Genomic DNA, 20,291 nt, shown 5'->3' with positions numbered 1-20,291 from the left:
TCATCTATATGCTACCTTCAGGAGACTTTTCTCAGCTCAAAGATAAACAAAGGCTCAAAGCAAAGGGGTAAAAGATGATACTCCAAGCAAATGGTATTCAAAAGAAGTGGATATAGCCATACTTATATCAAACAAAATAGACTTGAAGCCAAAAAACGTAACAAGAAACAAAAATGGATTATTATATAATGATAAAGGGGACAATCCATCAAGAAGACACAACATTTATTAATATATACACACTCAACTTAGGAGCACTAAAATATATAAAGCAATTATTAACAGTCCTAAAAGAAGAAATTGACAGAAACACAATAGTAATACCATTTCCCCAAAAATAAGACCTAGCCAGACAATCAGCTCTAATGCGTCTTTTGGAGCAAAAATTAATATAAGACCTGGTATCATATCATATCATACCTGGTCTTATATGATAGTTAAATAAGACCAGGTCTTATATTAATTTTTGTTCCAAAAGACACATTAGAGCTGATGGTCCGGCTAGGTCTTATTTTCGGGGAAACACGGTAGAAGACTTTAACACCCCACTTAACCGATGGACAAATCATCCAGATAGAAAGTCAACAAAGAAACATAGGTCGTAAATGACATATTAAACCAGGTAGACTTAACAGATTTATACAAAACATTCTACCAAAAGCAATAAAATACACATTCCTTCAAGTGCACATGGAACATTCTCAAGGATAGACACAAGTCTCAATACATTTAAGAAGACTGACATCATATCAAGCATCTTTTCTGAACACAACAGTATGAAACTAGAAATCAACTACAAAAAGAACAGCGGGAAAAAAATCACAAATACGTGGAGATTAAACAATATGCTACTGAACAATTGGGGCAGCAAAAAATCAAAGGAGAAATCAAGAAATACATGGAAGGTGGTTGAACATACAATGTGATATATAGATGATGTAACTGTACACCTGAAATCTATGTAACTTTACTAACAATTGTCACCCCAATAAACTAAAAAAAAAATAAAAATTCATGGAGACAAAACTGAAAATACGATCCAAATGGAATGTGCAGCAAAAGTGGTATTAAGAGGGAAATTTATGGCAGTACAGGCATACCGTATATATTGTGGGTCCAGTTCCAGACCACCATAATGAAGTGAGATGTAACCTTCAATTTATGAAAAACGCAACATCTGTAAAGCACAATAAAATGAGGTATACCTATAAAGGCATACCTCAAGAAACTAGAAATGTGTTGGATAAACAACCTAACCCTATACCTAAAGGAACTAGGAAAAGAAGAATAAGCAAAACCTAAAGTCAGTAGAAGGAAAGTAAAAATCAGAGCAGAAATAAATGAAAGAGAGACTAAAAAGACAATAGAAAAGATCAACGAAATAAGGCTGGTTCTCTGAAAAGACAAACAAAATGGACAAAACTTTAGCTAGACTCACTTTAAAAACAGAGAAAAGATTCAAATAATAAAATCAGAAATGAAAGAGAAGTTACAATGCATGCCACAGACATACAAAGGATTGTGAAAGGCTATACACCACACCAAGTGGACAACCTAGAAGAAATGCATATTCTTAGAATCATACAACCTTACTATACTGAATCATGAATAGAAAATCTGAACAGACTAATCACTAGTAAGGAAATTGAAATCGTAATCAAAAACCTCCCCCAAAACAAAAACCCAGGACAACACAGCATCACTGGTGAATTCCAACAAACATTCAAAGATTTAATACCTATTCTCAAAAAAATTGAAGAGGAGGGAACACTTCCTAACTCATTTAAAAAAGCCAACATTACCTTGATACCAAAAACTGAAAGGACAACACACAAAAAAAGAAATTACAGGGCAATGTCTCTGATGAACATAGATCCTCAACAAAATACTAGCAAACTGAATACAATAATACATTAAAAGGATCATACACCAAGATCAAGTGGGATTCATTCCAGAGATGCAAGGATGGTTTCAACCTCTACAAATCCATCAATATGATAAAACACATTAACAAAATGTAGGATAAAAATCTTATGATCATCTCAATAGATATAGAAAAGGCATTGAACAAGACTCAACATCCATTTATGATAAAAAAAACAACAACTCAATAAAGTACAGAAGGAAAGTACCTCAACATAATCATGACTATACAGGATAAACCCACAGCTAACATCATACTCAACAGCGAAAAACAGCGCTTTTCCTCTAAGATCAGGAAGAAGACAGGAATGCCCACCCTCAACACTATTCAACATAGTACCACAAGTCCAGGCCAGAGCAATTAGGTGAGAGAAAAAATAAAAGGTATCCAAATTGGAAAGGAATTTAAATAAAATGCATTTGCAGATGTCATTATTTTATATACAGAAAACCTTCAAGACTCCACCAAAAAACTATTAGAAATAATAAAAAAATACAGTAAAGTTGCAGGGTACAAAATCAATATGCAAAAATTTGTTGCATTTCTATATACTAACAATGAACTATCAGAAAGAGAAATAAAGACAATAATCCCATTTATAATAATAAGAAAAATAGAATACCTACGAACAAATGTATCCAAGGAGGTTAAAGACCTGCACATGAAAACTATAAGGCATGGTTGAAAGAAACTGAAGACAAAAAAAAGGGAAAGATATTTCTTGCTCATGGATTGGAAGAATTTGTTAATTCTTTGCTCATGGATTGGAAGAATACTTTGCTCATGGATTGTTAATTCTTGCTCATGGATTGGAAGAATTTGTTAAAATGTCCATACTACCCAAAGCAATCTACAGATTCAATGCAATCCTTATCAAATTCCCAGTGGCATTTTTTCACAGAAATAAAACAATAAGTCCTCAAATTCGTATGGGAGCCATAAAAGACCCTGAATAACCACAGCAATTCTGAGAAAAAAGAACAAAGCTGGAGATATCACTCCCTAATTTCAAACTATACTACAAAGCTTTAGTAATCAAAATATTACGGTATTGGCAGAAAAACACAGATAGACCAATGGAACAGAATTGAGAGCCCAGAAATAAACCCAAACATACGAGTATATGGACAACTAATTTACAACAAAAAAATCAAGAATACACAATGGAGAAAGAAAAGTCTCTTCAATAAGTGTTGTTGGGAAAGCCACATGCAAAATAATAAAACTAGACGACTCTTACACCATACACAAAAATTAACGCAAAATGGATTAAAGATGTGAATGTAAGACCTGAAACCATGAAGTACACAGAAAAAAACGCAGGCACTAAGCTCCTGGACTTTTCAGTCTTAGGGATGTTTTTGTGGATTTGACTCCAATGGCAAGGGGACAAAAACAAACAAAAGGGACCAGTTCAAACTAAAAAGCTTCTTTCTGTTCAGCAAAAGAAACTATCAACAACACAAAAAGGCAACCAACCAGAAGAAATTTGAAAATGATACTTCTGATAAGGGGTTAATACCCAAAGTATATGAAGAACTCATACAACTCAGTAACAAAAAAAGAAACAACCCAATTAAAAAATGGGCAGAGGATCTGAACAGACATTTTTCCAAGGAAGATGGATAACAGACACACGAAAATGCAGACTAAAACTACAGCAAGAGATCACTTTACACTATTAGAATGGCTATTAAAAAGAAATAACCAGTGTTGGACAGAAGGTCCAAGGGAATCCTTGTACGCTGTTGGTGGGAATGTAAATTAATGCAGTCACTGTGGGAAACAGTATGGAGATTTCTCAAAAAATTACTAGAATGACCATATAATCCAGCCATTCCATTTCTGGTATTTATCTGAAGAATATGAAAACACTAATTCAAAAGATATATGCACCCCTACGTTCATAGCATTCTTTACAACAGCCAAGGTATGGAAACAACCTAAGTGCCATTGACTGATAAGTGGATAAAGATGCGTGTACACACACAGACAGGACTACTACTCAGCCGTAGAAAAAGATGAAATACTGTGCTCGCTTCAGCAGCACATATACTAAAACTGGAACAATCCAGAGAAGATTAGCATGGCCCCTGTGCAAGAGGATTACATGCCAATTTGTGAAGCATTCCATATTTTTATTATGAAATATTTTTAAGGCAAAATATTGTGCATGCATCTAAATAATGTTTCAAACATTAAATGATATGGGAAAATGCTCCATGATAAAATGTTAAATTTTAAAAAGCTGGAAGTAAAAGTGTATGATCCATTAAAAAAAAAAGGAAAAAAAGATGAAATATTGCCATTCATGACAACATAGACGGACCTTGAGGGTATTATGCTACGTGTACTACAAAATAAACAAAAAGAAACAAGCAAGCAAAGCAAAACAAAAGAACTCATAGATATGAACAACAGATTGGTGGATACCAGAGAAGGGGACAGGGGGTGGGGGAGAAAGCGGGGGACGGGTATAATGGGTAAAGGGGTCAAATGTGTGGTGATGGATGGAAACTAGACTTTTGGTGGGGAGCACGCCACACAGAGGGTATACAGATATCAAATTATAATGTATACCTGAAACTTATGTAATGTTATAAACCAATGTTACCCCAATAAAAGAAAAGAATTCTTGCCCTCCTTCTCCACTGTCCCCTTGGGCCCCTCCAAAAAAAATCAAACTTGACTTTTGGGGAAACAGAGACCATGGAAAGCACCACAAGGATGCAAACAGCAAAGCAAGGAGTTTCTTTAACACATAAATTGTATGGGGAAAAAAAGGGAAAAATCTCTGTAATAAAAGTAGTTTAAGAGACACAGTACCCATAGTTTAGGGGTTACCAGAGGGTAAGGGAAGAGGGGTTGCAGAAGAAGATAAACGGGGTCAAATATATGGTGATGGAAGGAGAACTGACTCTGGGTGGTGAACACACAATGTGAGATATAGATGATGTATTACAGAACTGTACACCTGAAATCTATGTAACTTTACTAACCATTGTTACCCCAATAAACTTTGATTAAAAAAAAATAAAAAAGAGACACAGTACCCAATTTTGCATTCATGGGTTTTATTTGGACACTGTTTCAAACAAACAAAATTTAAAAAATGTTTGAGATTAACTGGCAAAACTGACCGAATATTTGCTATTAGCGAATTATTAACGTTAGGTGTAACAGTAGCAACACAGTTACCTAAAATCATCTTTTAAAAGCCATATTTGTGAAAATAAAATGCCTGGGATATACTTCAAATAATTTGGAGGGGGTGGCAGGGTGGGGATATAGGTGAAAATAAATTGGCAATGAGTTGATAATGGCTGAGTGACACTAGTATGACGACACAGGAGTTTGTTATTCTTTTCTCTCTACTTTTGTATAGGTATGAAGTTTTCCATAATAAAAAATACAGAAAAAAGAAGCTTAGAGGGGCTGGCCCGGTGGCTCAGGCAGTTAGAGCTCCATGCTCCTAACTCCAAAGGCTGCCAGTTCGATTCCCACATGGGCCAGTGGGCTCTCAACCACAAGGTTGCCAGTTCAATTCCTCGACTCCCGCAAGGGATGGTGGGCTGTGCCCCCTGCAACTAGCAACGGCAACTGGACCTGGAGCTGAGCTGCGCCCTCCACAACTAAGACTGAAAGGACAACAACTTGAAGCTGAACAGCACCCTCCACAACTAAGATTGAAAGGACAACAACTTAAAAAACAAACAAATAAAAAAAGAAGCTTAGAACGAGTCATATACAGGAAACAAAATTTGGATAATAGTAAAACATGTACAAGAAAGTGTGGAAGATGATTCTCTAACCCTACTGAAATTCAAAACCAAGGACTGGCATTTGTGAAGAGAGAAAATTAAGTAGAGAAAGCTTTAGGTAGAAAACCAACACTGACCAGAGCTCCACAGGGTTGGGTCCAAACTGGATAAAGTCTGACCAAAAAAAGCAAGAAGTACTCTAGGAAGAAGGAACACCACAAGTGAAGGCACAGATTTTACCTGGCTGACAAGACAGCACCGCCGCGTGTTAGTGAGTAGGCGAGTACGCCCTAAGAAGACTGATGTGACATCTGAAAACATCATTCCTGTAGCCTTCTGGTTGGTGGCCCAATTTAGGCTTAGTAATGAAAATCTGAACAATGGTTGTAGAAATAGGAGAGGAAAGAGTTAAATCCAAGGACAATCACGGAAAGAAAAAGCAGAATGTAAAAATTCAATGGCTAGATGTGGGAAACAGTAGGAAGAGCCAAAAGCAACTTTGTGGCAGAGGCCTTTCTTTAGGGTTGGATGTCTGTTGAGAAAAACAGAGATGAAGAGACTTAGAGGGAAGAGGTGTTATAGAAAAATAATGGGTTCAGATAGGGAATGTATTGCAGGTGATAAGATACATTTACAAAAATGGACATGTTGTTCCAGGGAGTTGTCTTTATTTATTGCACCTCATTACCACCTTATAATGAGGTCAAGATTTAGCAAAAGTACAGAAGGTGGATTGGATACACACACACAAGTCCACTCACTCCTGAAACTCCATTTTAGTAGAGAATCCAATGTTCATTTCTAAAGCATAAGCTGACCAAGAGAGTGGCAAAGACGTCAGAGCAGTAAAATCTAGGAATTGGAAAGGAAAGCAGAGAAATCATCGGTGAATGTCTTGGTGGATCCAAGAAAGCTGAATAAGAAGCCACTGGTGAAAAGCTGAGAAGGAATGCGATGCATACACCATGGCACTCCTCCCCCCAAGGCTCAGGATTGGTGGTATCAGGTGTCTCTGGAAACAGGGGTGAGGTGGGGCTGAACACAGGCTGACGGCTTTGAAACGTCTTTGAAAGAAACAGACCCCCAGAACGTAGTGCGTGATGCAGTCTCACTGCCCCTGCCCCTGGCCTGCAGACCCCTTGGAGGTTTTCTCTGGAGTAAAACAGGGTCTCTGGAGGACGCTCTGCACAAATGAGCAGAGAGCACCATTCTGAAGACAGGGAAATTAAGTGACTCTGTGTAACTGTATGGTGTAATTTCTTGCTTAACTCAACGCCCAGAACACTAGTAGCCAGGCATTGACCTCTCTGGGTAGGAGATCTGAGGAAGACTGTGAGTCTTCTGTGGGAAATATGACCAATCCAAGAGGTAAGATCCACAGGTCCTGCTATCTGAGGAGGAACTGACACAGCCCAGACAGATCATTCGCTGGTGAACAGCAGCCAACAAGAGCCATCCAGGCCGAGCGTCCAAATGGTTTTCTAGTACTCCTTTCACATGGTCACCGTCCTTTGTTTAGTGATCCTAGACAGAAAGAAGGCTACCGATACCATATAGGAAGAAGAAAATGTCAAAAATGGAAAAATAATATCTTTTGAGATAAGCAGACAACCAAAAAACTATTGGAAAGTAAAAATAGAAGAAACAAAATAAAATAAGGCTTTGAGAACAAGTTGAGAAGTCTCCCAGAAAACAAAACGATAGAAAAAAGGAGAGAAAGGTAAGAAAACAAGATCTACAGAGGAAGTCTAACATTTAAATAACGAGATTTCAGAGCTAGAGAACAGAGACCAAAGAGAAGAGAATTAAAAAATAAATAAATAAAAGAAGTCAGGAAAGAGCCAAAACCAAAGAACCAGAGGTTCAATACTGAGTCCTTAGCACACATCATGGATGAAAACAGACCTAATGAGGCATTCTGCCGGGAAATGACGATCCTACTGACTTCCACAGGGGAAAAGGCTCCGTGCAAAGGATCAAGAATCAGAAATGGCAATGGTCTCATTCAGCAGCAACAAGACAGGAAACCAGGAGACAGTGGATCAATAACCAATGTTCTGAGGGAAAACGATATTCCACTTAGAACTTTACACATAGCCACTGACTGTAAAAGAATGAAAATGTTATCAGACATGCAAGGTTCCCCTCTGCCTGCCCAATCTCACACACCTTTCTACTGTTAAGTTGATGTACTTCAAAACAAACAAACAAAACCTGCACAAAAACAACCAAGAAAGAAGATCAGAGAGACAGAGAACAGGATATAAAGAGGGAGTAAACAATAATCTCCAAGATGATAGTGAAAGGATATCCTAAATGGCAGCAATGCAGCAGGCTTACAGGGCAATCCAACTGATAAACACAGATTAGAAGACTCTTTAGGAAAAAAAAGTTGAAAGAATACCCAAGGTACTTGTATGTATTAAAGTATTTACACCACGGGCTAAAAGTGTGGGGTTGAATTAAGTGGTAAGTGTACAAAGACACCAAGCAAATAAAAGTGTTAGGCAGAAGGGATCATAATATGTGCTCAGTTCAGCTGAGGATAGACAGCATTATAGACCTAATAATGGAAACATGGAATGATTACCTAACCAATTACCAAAATTCATATTGGTTAAGCCCTACTTTTCAGGAGGAAGAAATATCTAAAATTGAAAAAAAGAATTGGGAGCAATACACCCAAGTTGTTATTAGTGACGTGAAGGTAAATACTGTTATGTGGCGAGTGAAAAATTGGCAAAGGGAGGGGATAGATTTTTGAATCAAAATCTATGTAACAGTCTCTAAACTATGTACTTGTACGTGTATAACTGATGAGTAAAAGTATATTTTTAAGAATCAAGCTATTTGAAAATCACGTATGTGACGAAAAAGGGGCTCTATAATAAACCTGACAAGTCTAGTGACTGAAAGTAACCTCCCAGGGTGACCTGATCATAAATTCCTAACTGGGCAGGTCATGGTGGGTGGTCACGTCCCAGGCATATAGTTTCTGTAGTAAAAGGTTTCTTTCCAGCCCTGTCCACTGTTCTTATGCATCTAGGTTAACTCACCTTTGAAATGCCTTTTTCAGACCTCTCTGAAGCACAACCACCCTCAACGGAGCACATAGTCTTTGCTAACTATCCTGTAATCCAATTCCCACCTTGCTTTCTCCCACCTTCAAGTAAACTTCCTTATGGTCCCTCCTTAATTCCCCATGTAGAAAAGAAAGTGCCAAACTGTCATTCTGTGAAGTATGGAGATCTTGCTCCCGGCAGTGTTGTCAGTTTGACTCAAACTTTTATAAAAAAATCTCTACAGCTTTGGGCGTTTCTTATGCCAACACATAAAGCTGCGTTACTGACCAACAGAGGCTGCTACGCTGCAGACACCAACAAGGTGTGAGATTTGACCAGGACCCAGCAGAGCAAGAATGTCTAGGGCACCACTGTGTCCTACTGCCTAGGTCAGACTATGTGCCAATTATTTTGCTGAATGAATGAAAAGAATGTAAAGTCATTTTGGTACAGACATGCATGTAACAGTTGAAAAAGAGAGAGATTAATTTTGTTGTAGCAAAACTGACAGGAAAGATTGTACCAGAATAAAGAAAAGTGTGCCCAATGGGTAAGGAAAGCATGTTCCAAACATAAAGGCATAGAAGCTTGAAATACGGTGTGGGCAGAAAACTGACAAACATGTGATATTGTATCACATGGTATTTGTTACAGAACCAATGTTTCTCTACAAATTCATTCACTTAAATATTTACTGAGCACCTCCGATGTACCTGGCACTGTTGTAAATATCATAGAAATAGCAGTGAACAACAAAAAAATCTGTTGTGACAGAACATACATTCTAGGCAGAGTGATATTAAGCAAACAAATATATAGTATCAGATTGTAATAAGTACTGTGGAGAACACAAATTTGAGGGGGGAGAGGAAAAGAGAGAAAATCCATGAACATAATGAAGGTGTATATGCGTCTGGAGAGTGGGGGCCTGCAGATGATGTTAGGTGTTCAGGGGAAGATCTCTCTGATAAGACGACTCTGAATAGGACGTGAAATAAGGAAGGGAGTGAACTGTACAGTGTCTTGGGAGGAGAATTCCAGGCAGAACTAAGTTTTCGGTTTGGTGGTGTGTGGGGACATGGTAAGGACTTTGGCATTCATTTTGCAAGGTTTTGAGAATACCTGACCTGATTGACGCTTAAAAGGACCACTCTGATCGCTGTGCTGACAACAGTCTATAGGGGGCAAGGGAAGCAGAGGGAGAGCGAGCGAGACTATTGTAGTCATCCAGATGAGAACACATGGTGGCCTGGACCAGACGGGCATGAGGAAGGAATTCTACTATAACTGCTTGAAAAGCTTTTCCACCTTCCTATCAACCAGTGCTAAGCTCTGACTTCATTTTTTCTAAAAGGTTATCACACTATTCTAGAATTAATACTGGAAGTGAGATCTTTCTTGGGTATGAACCATTAGGTACAGAATGTCATATGGAATAGGGAATGTGAAGTCTAAGTATAAACATAAGACCTATTACAGATGATTTTCAACAGCTCAGAGTTTTTGCCTCAACATTCAACATTTCTGTTTACAAAGCATATGGCTCTCTGAGTAGTGTCATTTATGTGCAAATCATTCTACTGTAGATTTAAAATAATGTCCATTAAAAAGAATGCAAAAACCCCTCCATTCTTAACTAAGTAAACAACAATATTAATATGACACTATACATCTAAAACCCCTTAAAAAAAAAGCACCCGACTTCTGACTTAGCAATTTCGTATCTAAGACACATTCTAAGGACAACTACACAAAGATTCACGAGCTAAGATGCTCATCCGTAAGAGCTGTCAAAAATGTGTGAAGACTATATAGGGAATACTAAGTAACTAACTGAATTTGATAAAAACTTTCTGGATTACAAAGAAAAATGTCCAATATATTAAGTGAGTTAAAAGGTTACTTACAATCAATAAATTAGATGCCAATATTGAAAATAAGGGGCAAAGTATGAACACAGGCATTGAGAGTACGAACGTGAATGAGTAGATAGATAAAACGAGACTGGCCAGGAGCTGACATTATTGAATCTGGGAGACAGGTACCGGAGTGGAAGGATTGTTTCATTATACCATTTACTCTACTTTTGTAAATATATTTGAACTTTTCCATGATCAAAGGTTAAAAGAAAAGGTGAAAAAATATTCACTAAAATGTTAACTGGCAATCTGGGTACAGAACTGAAGAAAGATGCTTTCTTTTAGCACAATGAAGTCCCAATTCTCATTTATTCCTAGTCACTTCAAAACAAAGCACTGAGACAAGTTTAACTTACCACCCAGCAGGCATTTCCAAGATCAGCAATCTTCACTTGGAGCTTTTCTGCATTTTTTGGCTCAAGGGGATTAACAAGAAAATTTCCAGCAGTGGATTTTCCTACAGACAACAGGTATCATCAGTAAGACTGTTCAATGAATACAGCAATACCCAAAGGCTAATAAAACTTTCTGAGGTAACACATCAGGCCCCCAATTGGCCACCTACAGTAACTTTTCTAAGATAAAAGGAGCACAGCAACACCTGAAGTCTCCAGAATTAAAACCTTTGCCTTCATAACAACAGGTGAAATGCTGTGTACCCATTACACGACCAATAAAATTCAAAGTTAGCTATTACAGATTCACACATTGAAGGTAACTTGGACACCTGCTGTAAAGCTACATTTACAAAAACAATGGTGCTTTTAGTCTAGAAATTCATGTCTGTTACGCAGGGAAGGAGTCCTGGGGAAGTCTGTGTGCACAGGTACCTTTGTTGTCCAGTGGTCCATTATGTTCTTGGTCTTGCTCATCTTCACAGGGGATCTCTGCTCGAATGCTTTCTTGAAGCTGACTGATGTCCTGCTCACTGAATGACTGCTCTACATTCGATGCAGACTGGCACATCATGGTATCTGACACCTCAGAGGTAACAGGTGTACAAGAGTCTGTTTCTTGAGATGTGCTGCTGTCTCCATTTTGGGAGCTTAGGAAACTAGTTTCCTGCTTCAAATTTTGGACAGCACAGTCATTAGCATTATGGAGATCCTCTTTAAGCCTCAATGTTTCTTTATTACTGTTCTCAGTATAATTAACGATTTCAATTACTCCATTGCAATTAATTTCTGCTTCACCACCCTCTACACCACGTTCCATAAGTGTTTGATCCTGGTCAACGGTACTTGACTCTTCTAAGGAACAAGCAGACAAAAAGGATGTATGTGTATGCGTGTGAATGAAAGAACAGAAAAACCTCTCAAGATTACAACATTTTCTAGAACTTACACAGGGTGACATAAAAACATAACTGGACATCTAAAACCTATTTAAGGAAGGACAAAGTCTTCCTTATCCAATTGCTAAACGAAGTCTATGTTGCATTTCCTGAGAGAAATTAGAAATTACATTTGAATATCACCTGCCTAACATTTACGACAAGTTCTGTATTCTTACTGGATAAGGACACCCCCAGAGGCGTGTTGTATGCATTAAATCACTATATTATATAACAATAATAATGTTAAAGTTTGCTATAAAGTAATTTTTGTGATGCTCTATTTATACCAAGTTTTTCTTGGGTCATTTTATTAGGTGGGTTCTCTTTCAAGGGTGTTTCAACAGGACTCTCTGATTCTTCTTGCTTGTTTGGTCTTTTTTGCCCAGGGCCCGACTCTTTCTCCATTTCCTCAATTTCCTGCATTCGCTTCTCTAGTAATTCTGCCTGGCGCTTCTGCTTCTTCTTCAATTTCTTCTTCTTATTCTTTGACATTTTGTCAGCCTGGGCGGAGATTACAAACAGATAAAGCCTTCAGGTGGCTAATCCATTACCCCCAGTTGGAGATAACTGTTAACTTTAATTACTTCCTAATTAAATTTCACTCCTTCCCTAACACAGCACTTAAGTTTTTCATTAACTTAAAAAATGTATATACTCTTATGAAACCAAATAAAAACAAAATTAACAACAAGTCTTGGTCCTCTGAGCAGTTTGTGGGCCTGGTGTACTCTCAGACACACTCAAATTTATAGACGTCTCACCAGTACAAACGTGCGGAAGATGCATGGGAATTGACTGGAGAAAATTATAGACGCGCAGGAGTAGTTTTTTCTTTGGTTTTCAAACTCTAAACAAACTGTGATCATCCATAACAGAAGAACCCCTGCCCACTGCCCATAGTTCAGAATCAAATATAGAAACACGTTATACTTACTGGTTTAGGCTGGGGTGCTGTACTGACTGAAAAGAAGAGAAAACCAAGTAAGAATCCTGGCATTCAGCAGGCAATATAAACTACGGCTCATATAAGAAACCCTACCATAGTGAAAAATCTTTCTCGTACAGTTTATACTGTAGAGACAACTACGTAAGCAACTTTGGTAGAAGCAACACTGAGAAAGAACAAACAATGTATACACAGAAGCTGACAAATTTAAAATAAGTTTAAATAAATTAAGTTCTTCTTCAGATAGCATCAATATACGCAGAGTGAAGTCACCATTTCTGGTTTCCACTATTAATGTTAACATGCCATTCCCACGTACTGCTTAAAATATGATAGGCAACAAACCCCCTCACGCCCACCCAGGACTCCCATCTCCATTCTTTCCCTTGGCACTTGTCAGTTTTAAAAAAAGAGTGGCACCAAGAGCGACAGTAATTTGCTAATATAGCATGTCATGGATATATATTAGTTTAGCTTAGGTGGACGTAGAATCTTCCGTTTTCCTTAAGAAAAAAATTTTTTTTAAAATTGTGGTAAAAATACACATAATGTAAAATTTCTCATTTGACCATTTAAAGTATACAGTTTAGTAGTATTAACTATATTCACATTGTTGTGTAATATTTCTAGAACTTAAATGAAACTCTATGCCAAGTGAAAACTCTCCATATTTCCCACTTCTTTAGTTTTCCTTTTTAAAGGAAGCCTATGATAACTGGCAAGTTCCTCAAATATAATGAAACTACTAAAATTAAAATCTGTATCTCAAATGGAGAAAAGAATAATCATAGTAGCCAATATTTATTTAGCACATAATACAGTATGGCACACTACAAACTGCTTTAATATGAAATTTCATCTGCATAAGAAAAAATGAAGTCAACTGACTCGCCCAAGGTCATCCAGCCAATGATAAAGCTACGATTCAAACCAGGTCTGTACATTCCAGTGCTTAAACTCAAGCTCTTAATAGCAATATTATCTTGCCTCAACACAGGTCACACTCCCATAAATGAGCATCTATGGTCATGGTAAGGGGTAAACACATCAAAAATGGACATCAAAACACAAGAGAAAACATTATAAAACAACATGGATCAGCTCTTATACATATAGTTGACCCTTGAACAACACAGGTTTGAACTGAATGGGCCACTTACTTGAGGACTCTTTTCAATAAATACTATAAATGTATGTTTCTTATCATTTTCTTAATATTTTCTCGTTTTATTATAAGACTATAGTATATAACACATAGTATACAAAATATACGTTAAACTTTTTCTCAGTAAGGCTTTTGGTCACTGGTAGGCTATTAATGTTTAATTTTGGAGGGAGTCAGCAGGCCAAACCCAATAGACTGGTAACATTCCTGAAGGTACACTGAAACTTTTGCACTTACCCACCAGGAGGCTATTTCTGAGAGAACAGCTGAAGAGCCGACTAGCAGGCGCCACCATTACCGCCCACGACCAGTCCTTATAGACTCCACACCTATCCCAGAACCAGCCCCGCGGCACCTTCTCCCACCCCCTTTATCTACAGCCAGTGTAAATTCTTTCAAATCAACTTACGTCTTTCTTCCCCAAGCCGTTTGCACAGAAGAGCCTCATCAATTCCAGGGCGGTGGACATACCGTCTTCTCCAACCAGCCCTGCTGGTGATTTAGACCGCATGCCCCAGGACCTGGTCCTTTTCTGGTGAGCATGTGGCTCAACAAACCCTTTCTTTTAGAAAAGTTACCGGCCATGACAATTTTTGGTTAACAAAGTGAATTTCTGAATGTGTGGTGGGGTGGGGTGGGGGTGTCAGTGCACCTAACTCTTGAATAGTTCATGGTCAACTGTACAATATATCTGTACCTCAAAGACATAATTTTTAGTCATCTCCTTCCTATATGGAAGCAATATCAAGAAGTCATTTGAGGGCTTCGACTATTTTCTTACACATAAGTACTTACTGTATCTTATTGTTAAATGAATGAGTGGTGCTTCACTTAACTGTCTGGTAATAGAGTAAAAATAGAAACTTCTCTTTAACAATATGGTGTCAAATGGGTACTAGATTTCTCCGGATGATGGATGGGAGGACATTGGGGGGCAGGGTGAAAAAGGTGAAGGCATTAAGAAGAAGAAATTGGTAGTTACAAAATAGTCATGGGGATGTAAAGCACAGGGAATATAGTCAATAATATGGTAATAACTATGTATAATGCCAGGTGGGTACTAGATTAATAAGGGGAATACCTGTTACATTATACAAAGGTCTAACCACTATGCTGTACATGTGAAATTAATAGAAAATACTGAATGTCAACTGTAACTGAAAAATTAAAAAAGGGGGGGAAGGTAAAGGGGAATAAGAGGTTCAAATTTCCAGGTATAAAACAAATAAGTCATGGGAATGTAATGTATAGGGAACCTAGTCAATAATATTGTGATAGCGTGGTAGTGTCAGAAGGTTGCTGGACTTATCATGGTGATCACATCTTTAGGTATATAAATGTTGAATAACTATGGTGTACCCCGAAACTAATATGATAGCTATATTTTTAATAACAATCTAAAAAAAAAAAAAAGAAAGAAAGAAACTTCTCTTAACTTCCCCAAAGAAAACATACCTGCAGATCCAGAAGGTGGAGGAGCTCCAGATCGCTGCCATTCTGTTGCTTCTGCTGCCAGCCTCCGGATGTACTGCTCATTCACGGACAACAAGATGTTTTCTGGCTTAATGTCGGTGTGGATGATCCGGCACTTGGTGTGTAAGTAATCCAGACCCTGTAACACCTGGATAGGGACAGAGCAGTAGACTTGCAAACACGAAATACTAGTCTTTCTGCAGAAAGAAGAAATCACCATAGAGCATGTAAAACAAATATAAAAACGATATGGTAGTTTTCCAGAGAATAAAGCAATTTTTGTAAAGCACAAAGTAACCTCCTCAGAAAGATTAATTGTAAACTATGAACAGACAAGAGTTTATTTATAATACAAAAGTTCTTCCAAGTTTTACCAAGCTAATTCTATTTGGAGGTTAGTGTCAAAATAAAGGTGATGAAAAAAATTTAGATATCTTTTTATTCAAATTTCCTTGATAAAGAAGGGAGGTCTCTTGCTTCCCAGTTGGGAGCTCTGTCCACCAAAACACACTATCCAAACAAATAATTTGCCCTTTGAAGTATTAATATTTTCCTGATAGTAAACTTCTTTGTTGTACGCTGAAAGCTATTCAGAATATTAGAAAATGTCTGTGAATAATGTTATATATAGAGATGGCAATAATTTGACATAGCAATTCTCTATTAATATGGAATCAGTATTTGCAACCAGAACTTCTGGATTAAGGATTCCAAATTTCCAAAATCAGGAACTGCACCCAGCTTCCCTCTAATAATTATCATAGGAGATGAACCTGGGGAAAAATGGTTATGCTAAAACATTTAAAAACAGAATAAACACAATAAGCCCTAGCAGCTGAATAAAACAGTTTTAGCATTGAAAACAACCTAGTTTTTAAAATAAAAGTTCTATTGGAAATAGGAAAATTCCTGATGCTTATGAGTATAAAAAAAAAAAAATCACCACATAGACAATACCGTGTTTCCCCAAAAATAAAACCTAGCCAGACCATTAGCTCTAATGCGTCTTTTGGAGCAAAAATTAATATAATATATAAGAATTAATATTACATTGTATTATATTATATAAGACCCGGTCTTTATTAAAGTAAGACCAGGTCTTATATTAATTTTTGCTCCAAAAGATGCATTAGAGATGATGGTCCGGCTAGGTCTTGTTTTCAGGGAAACATGGTAGTAAGATACATACTTGCTGAATAATTTTCTTGACACAAGGCAGTGGAAGCCCTTGATAATTGGACTTGATGATCCACTTGAGCAGATGATGTCCCAAAACTTCAAACACCATGCAGATATCTAGAAGTTCGTTAAGGAGGAAAAGGAAGGCAAGATGTGTCCCACCCCAATGAAACTGTTACGGTATTATTCTTTCAGTATAAAAAGTTATAGAGCTCGACTAAAAAAATAATGTCAATATTCTGAAACCTCAAAGGTTAATTAATGCTTTAGTCACTGAAAACATCCAAGAAATAGAAAATTCTGGGGATTGGTTTACTGATAAAACTATGCACTTAAAACACTCAGTGGTACAAGAAAAAGTGAAACATGTACATGTGATTCTTGAAAGCACTAGGCTTAAGCTGATTAGACTTTCTTCCCTGATATCAAAACTAAGGTCCAGGGTAACAACTCCTACTCAGTCTCAAAGCAGGACAAACAAATTCTGCTTTAACTACAGAATACAATGTACCAAGACTTAGCCATAAACACACAAATGTCAACATTTTTGAAAAGCAGGAAGCTGCCTTGCTTTATGCTCTGTAGTTTACAGAACTAACCCTGACGCTGGTGCTACCACACTCCTCTCTGCGTGAACATCCCACTCACGCCACACAGAGGAATATTCTGAGCCTAACAGTATGCAGGGCACTGCAGGAATTTTAGAAGAAAGATGTTGGCATCTTCCACCTCTGGAAGCTTCTACATAAATTCGAAAGTCAAGCCACGCATTATGTAATACTGACCTAGTGCCCAGACTTCTGTTTTCAAGAAGATTCTCCACTAAAGAAAAACCTGGGTTCCTTGAAGAAACAGCCGAATCCAGGGCACACCTGGAAAACCGTGCTGTGCCAAGTCAGGGAACATGTCAGGAAGAAATAGGAACCAGTTTCAAGAGGATGCTACTAACCAAAGTTGAGAACATTTAAAGAGTGAGGATATGAATTAACTTATAAATTAAAAGTAGAATGAGTCCAAACGAATACTAAAAATAAGTGTGTTGGGGGGAGGGAAATGCCTTCTTTTAGAGAAAAAGTCAAGTAATAAATATACAAAGTATGATAGAAATAGAAAACAACCGTTTTACAATAACTATAGTAATAACTAATTTAGGGAAGAATCAATGAATACTAAAACTACTGAATGAAAGACAGTTGGGAAAAATTATGTGTCACAGTGTCACCCCACACACTGCTTACTGATTATAAAAGAAAAATGGTACTTTAAACAGGGAAATTTGGAAGACACTGCCCTAACCAACTGATCAAACTTATCACCACTAGTGATAAGCACAAATTTATGTGCCCTCTGATGTAACACATTGAGAAAAACAAAAAATCATCCATGTAGCATACTTGACCAAAATGACTAACCTCAATTTTAATCGTAAGGGAACAATCAGACAAATCCAAATCACGGGACAAAACAACTGGCCTGGATCCTAAAGGAAAACAAAAGTTAATGCCATGAGAGGAAAGAACTGTTCTAAATTAAAGAAGATTAAAGGGACATGACTACATCAGGGAAACACAAATCAAAATTCCAGTAAGATACTATTTCAAACCACTAGAATGACTAAAATAAAAAGACTAACACGACCAATCGTAGGTGAGGATGTGGAGCAATTAGAATTCTCTTATGATGCTAGCAGAAGTGTAAAAAGGTACAACCACTTTGGAAAACTGACTGGTCATTCCTTAAGAGTTAAACATACACCTAGAAACTTCTGCTTCAGCCAAGATGGAACACCAGGACTGGATTACCCTCTTGCTTGAAACAACAATGACAACAAAAGCAGACAAAATACATAAAACAACAGATTTAAAGACCTTGGACATCAGGCAATCCTGAGGGAAGAGAAATAAATGAGCTGAACCCTCCACTCGTCCCGTCTCACTGCCTTGAGCCTTTCCAGGCAGACCACTGAAGTTAAACAGACGGAACGGGGCGTCTCGAGAGACTGCGGCAGCTGTAGAACCAGGTGCCGGAGAGGAGAGAGCTGCAGAAGGACCGTCTCAAGTATTTGGCAGCGCAGTAATCAGCTCAGGTACATGAAGAAACTAGCAGAGGCAGACAGAAATCATCTAGAAGGATCAGAGGGAATAGTGCCCAGCATTCTCACAAGGTACCAACAGTGTGAGTTCTCAAAAAGACTAGAAAAACTCATAGTCATAGGCCTGAAATCAACCCACACATATATAAGGTCCATTAATTTAAGACAGAAAAGCCATGATTATACAATGCGGAAAGGACAATCTCTCCAATAAATGGTGTTGGGAAAAGCAGACAGTCACATGCAAGAAGACCACTGGATCACTATCTTACACCACATCCAAAAATCAACTCAAAAGACTTGAATGTATGATCTGAACCCATAAAACTCTTATAAGAAAACATAGGTGGTAAGCTCCTTGACATTGGTCTTGGTGACGATTTTTTTGGATTTGATACCAAAAGCAAAGGCAACAAAAGCAAAACAAAACAAGTGGGACCACATCAACAAAATCTTCTGCAGAGCAAAGGAAACCATCAACCAAATGAAAAGGCAACCTATGAAATGGGAGAAAATATTTGTAAACCGTATATCTGATAAGGGGCCAATATCCTAAGTATATAAAGAACTTACACAACTCAATAGAAAAAACCCCAATCCAATTAAAAAATATGCAGAGGGTCTGAACAGACATTTTCCTAGAGAAGACATACAGATGGCCAATATGAAAAGATGCTCAACGAGTAATGCTGAGCGAAACAAGTCAGACAGAAAAAGCAGAGAACCATGTGATTTCACTGATATGTGGTATATAAACCAAAAACAACAAAAGAACAAGACAAACAAATGAGAAACAGAAACTCATAGACACAGACAATAGTTTAGTGGTTGCCAGAGGGTAAGGGGGGCGGGGGGTGGGGAGTGGGAGATGAGGGTAAGGGGGATCGAATATATGGTGATGGAAGGAGAACTGACTCTGGGTGATGAACACATAATGGGATTTATAGATGATGTAATACAGAATTGTACACCTGAAATCTATGTAATTTTACTAACAATTGTCACCCCAATAAATTTAATTAAAAAAAAAAAAGAAAAGATGCTCAACATCATTATCATCAGGGAAATGCAAATCCAAACCACAATGAGATATCACCTCACACCTGTTAGAATGGCTATTATAAAAAAGACGAGAGATAACACATGTTGGAGAAAAGGGAACACTGCTGCTGGTGGGAATGTAAAATTGGTGCAGCCACTATAGAAAACAGTATGGAGATTCCTCAAAAAATTAAGAGAGCTATGATATGATCCAGCAATTCCACTTCTGGGTATTTATCTGAAGGGAACAAAAACACTATGTCAAATAGATAAGTGTACCCCCATATCATTGCAGCATTACTACAATGTCAACACATGGAAATAACCTAAGTGTCCATCAACGACGAATGGATGAAGAAGTGGTACACACAATGAAATATTATACACACAAGG

General features: G+C 37.6%; 1 protein-coding gene and 1 non-coding gene across 4 annotated transcripts in view; one reads left to right on the top strand and one right to left on the bottom strand.

Moving 5' to 3' along the window:
• SRPK1 (SRSF protein kinase 1) overlaps nt 1-20,291 on the bottom strand; it is a 64,468-nt gene that overhangs the window by 13,325 nt on the left and 30,852 nt on the right. For all 3 annotated transcript variants that reach the window (XM_074332855.2, XM_019738815.3, XM_074332854.2), the window contains 6 exons: nt 16,776-16,882; nt 15,569-15,734; nt 12,937-12,962; nt 12,290-12,503; nt 11,497-11,916; nt 11,023-11,123 (listed from right to left, as the gene is read on the bottom strand). In XM_074332855.2, coding sequence (XP_074188956.1) covers nt 11,023-11,123; nt 11,497-11,916; nt 12,290-12,503; nt 12,937-12,962; nt 15,569-15,734; nt 16,776-16,882 — 1,034 coding nt within the window. The remainder of the gene's footprint in view (nt 1-11,022; nt 11,124-11,496; nt 11,917-12,289; nt 12,504-12,936; nt 12,963-15,568; nt 15,735-16,775; nt 16,883-20,291) is intronic.
• LOC141571929 (U6 spliceosomal RNA) lies at nt 3,956-4,064 on the top strand. The gene has a single exon (XR_012496972.1). It is a non-coding gene; the product is annotated as a U6 spliceosomal RNA (small nuclear RNA).

Source organism: Rhinolophus sinicus, chromosome 2, assembly GCF_057876585.1.
Source record: "Rhinolophus sinicus isolate RSI-liver-muscle chromosome 2, RSI-T2T, whole genome shotgun sequence".
Classification (NCBI taxonomy): Eukaryota; Metazoa; Chordata; class Mammalia; order Chiroptera; family Rhinolophidae; genus Rhinolophus; species Rhinolophus sinicus.
The sequence above is the reverse complement of the archived record's forward strand: the minus strand, read 5'-3'. Positions and strand labels throughout refer to the sequence as shown.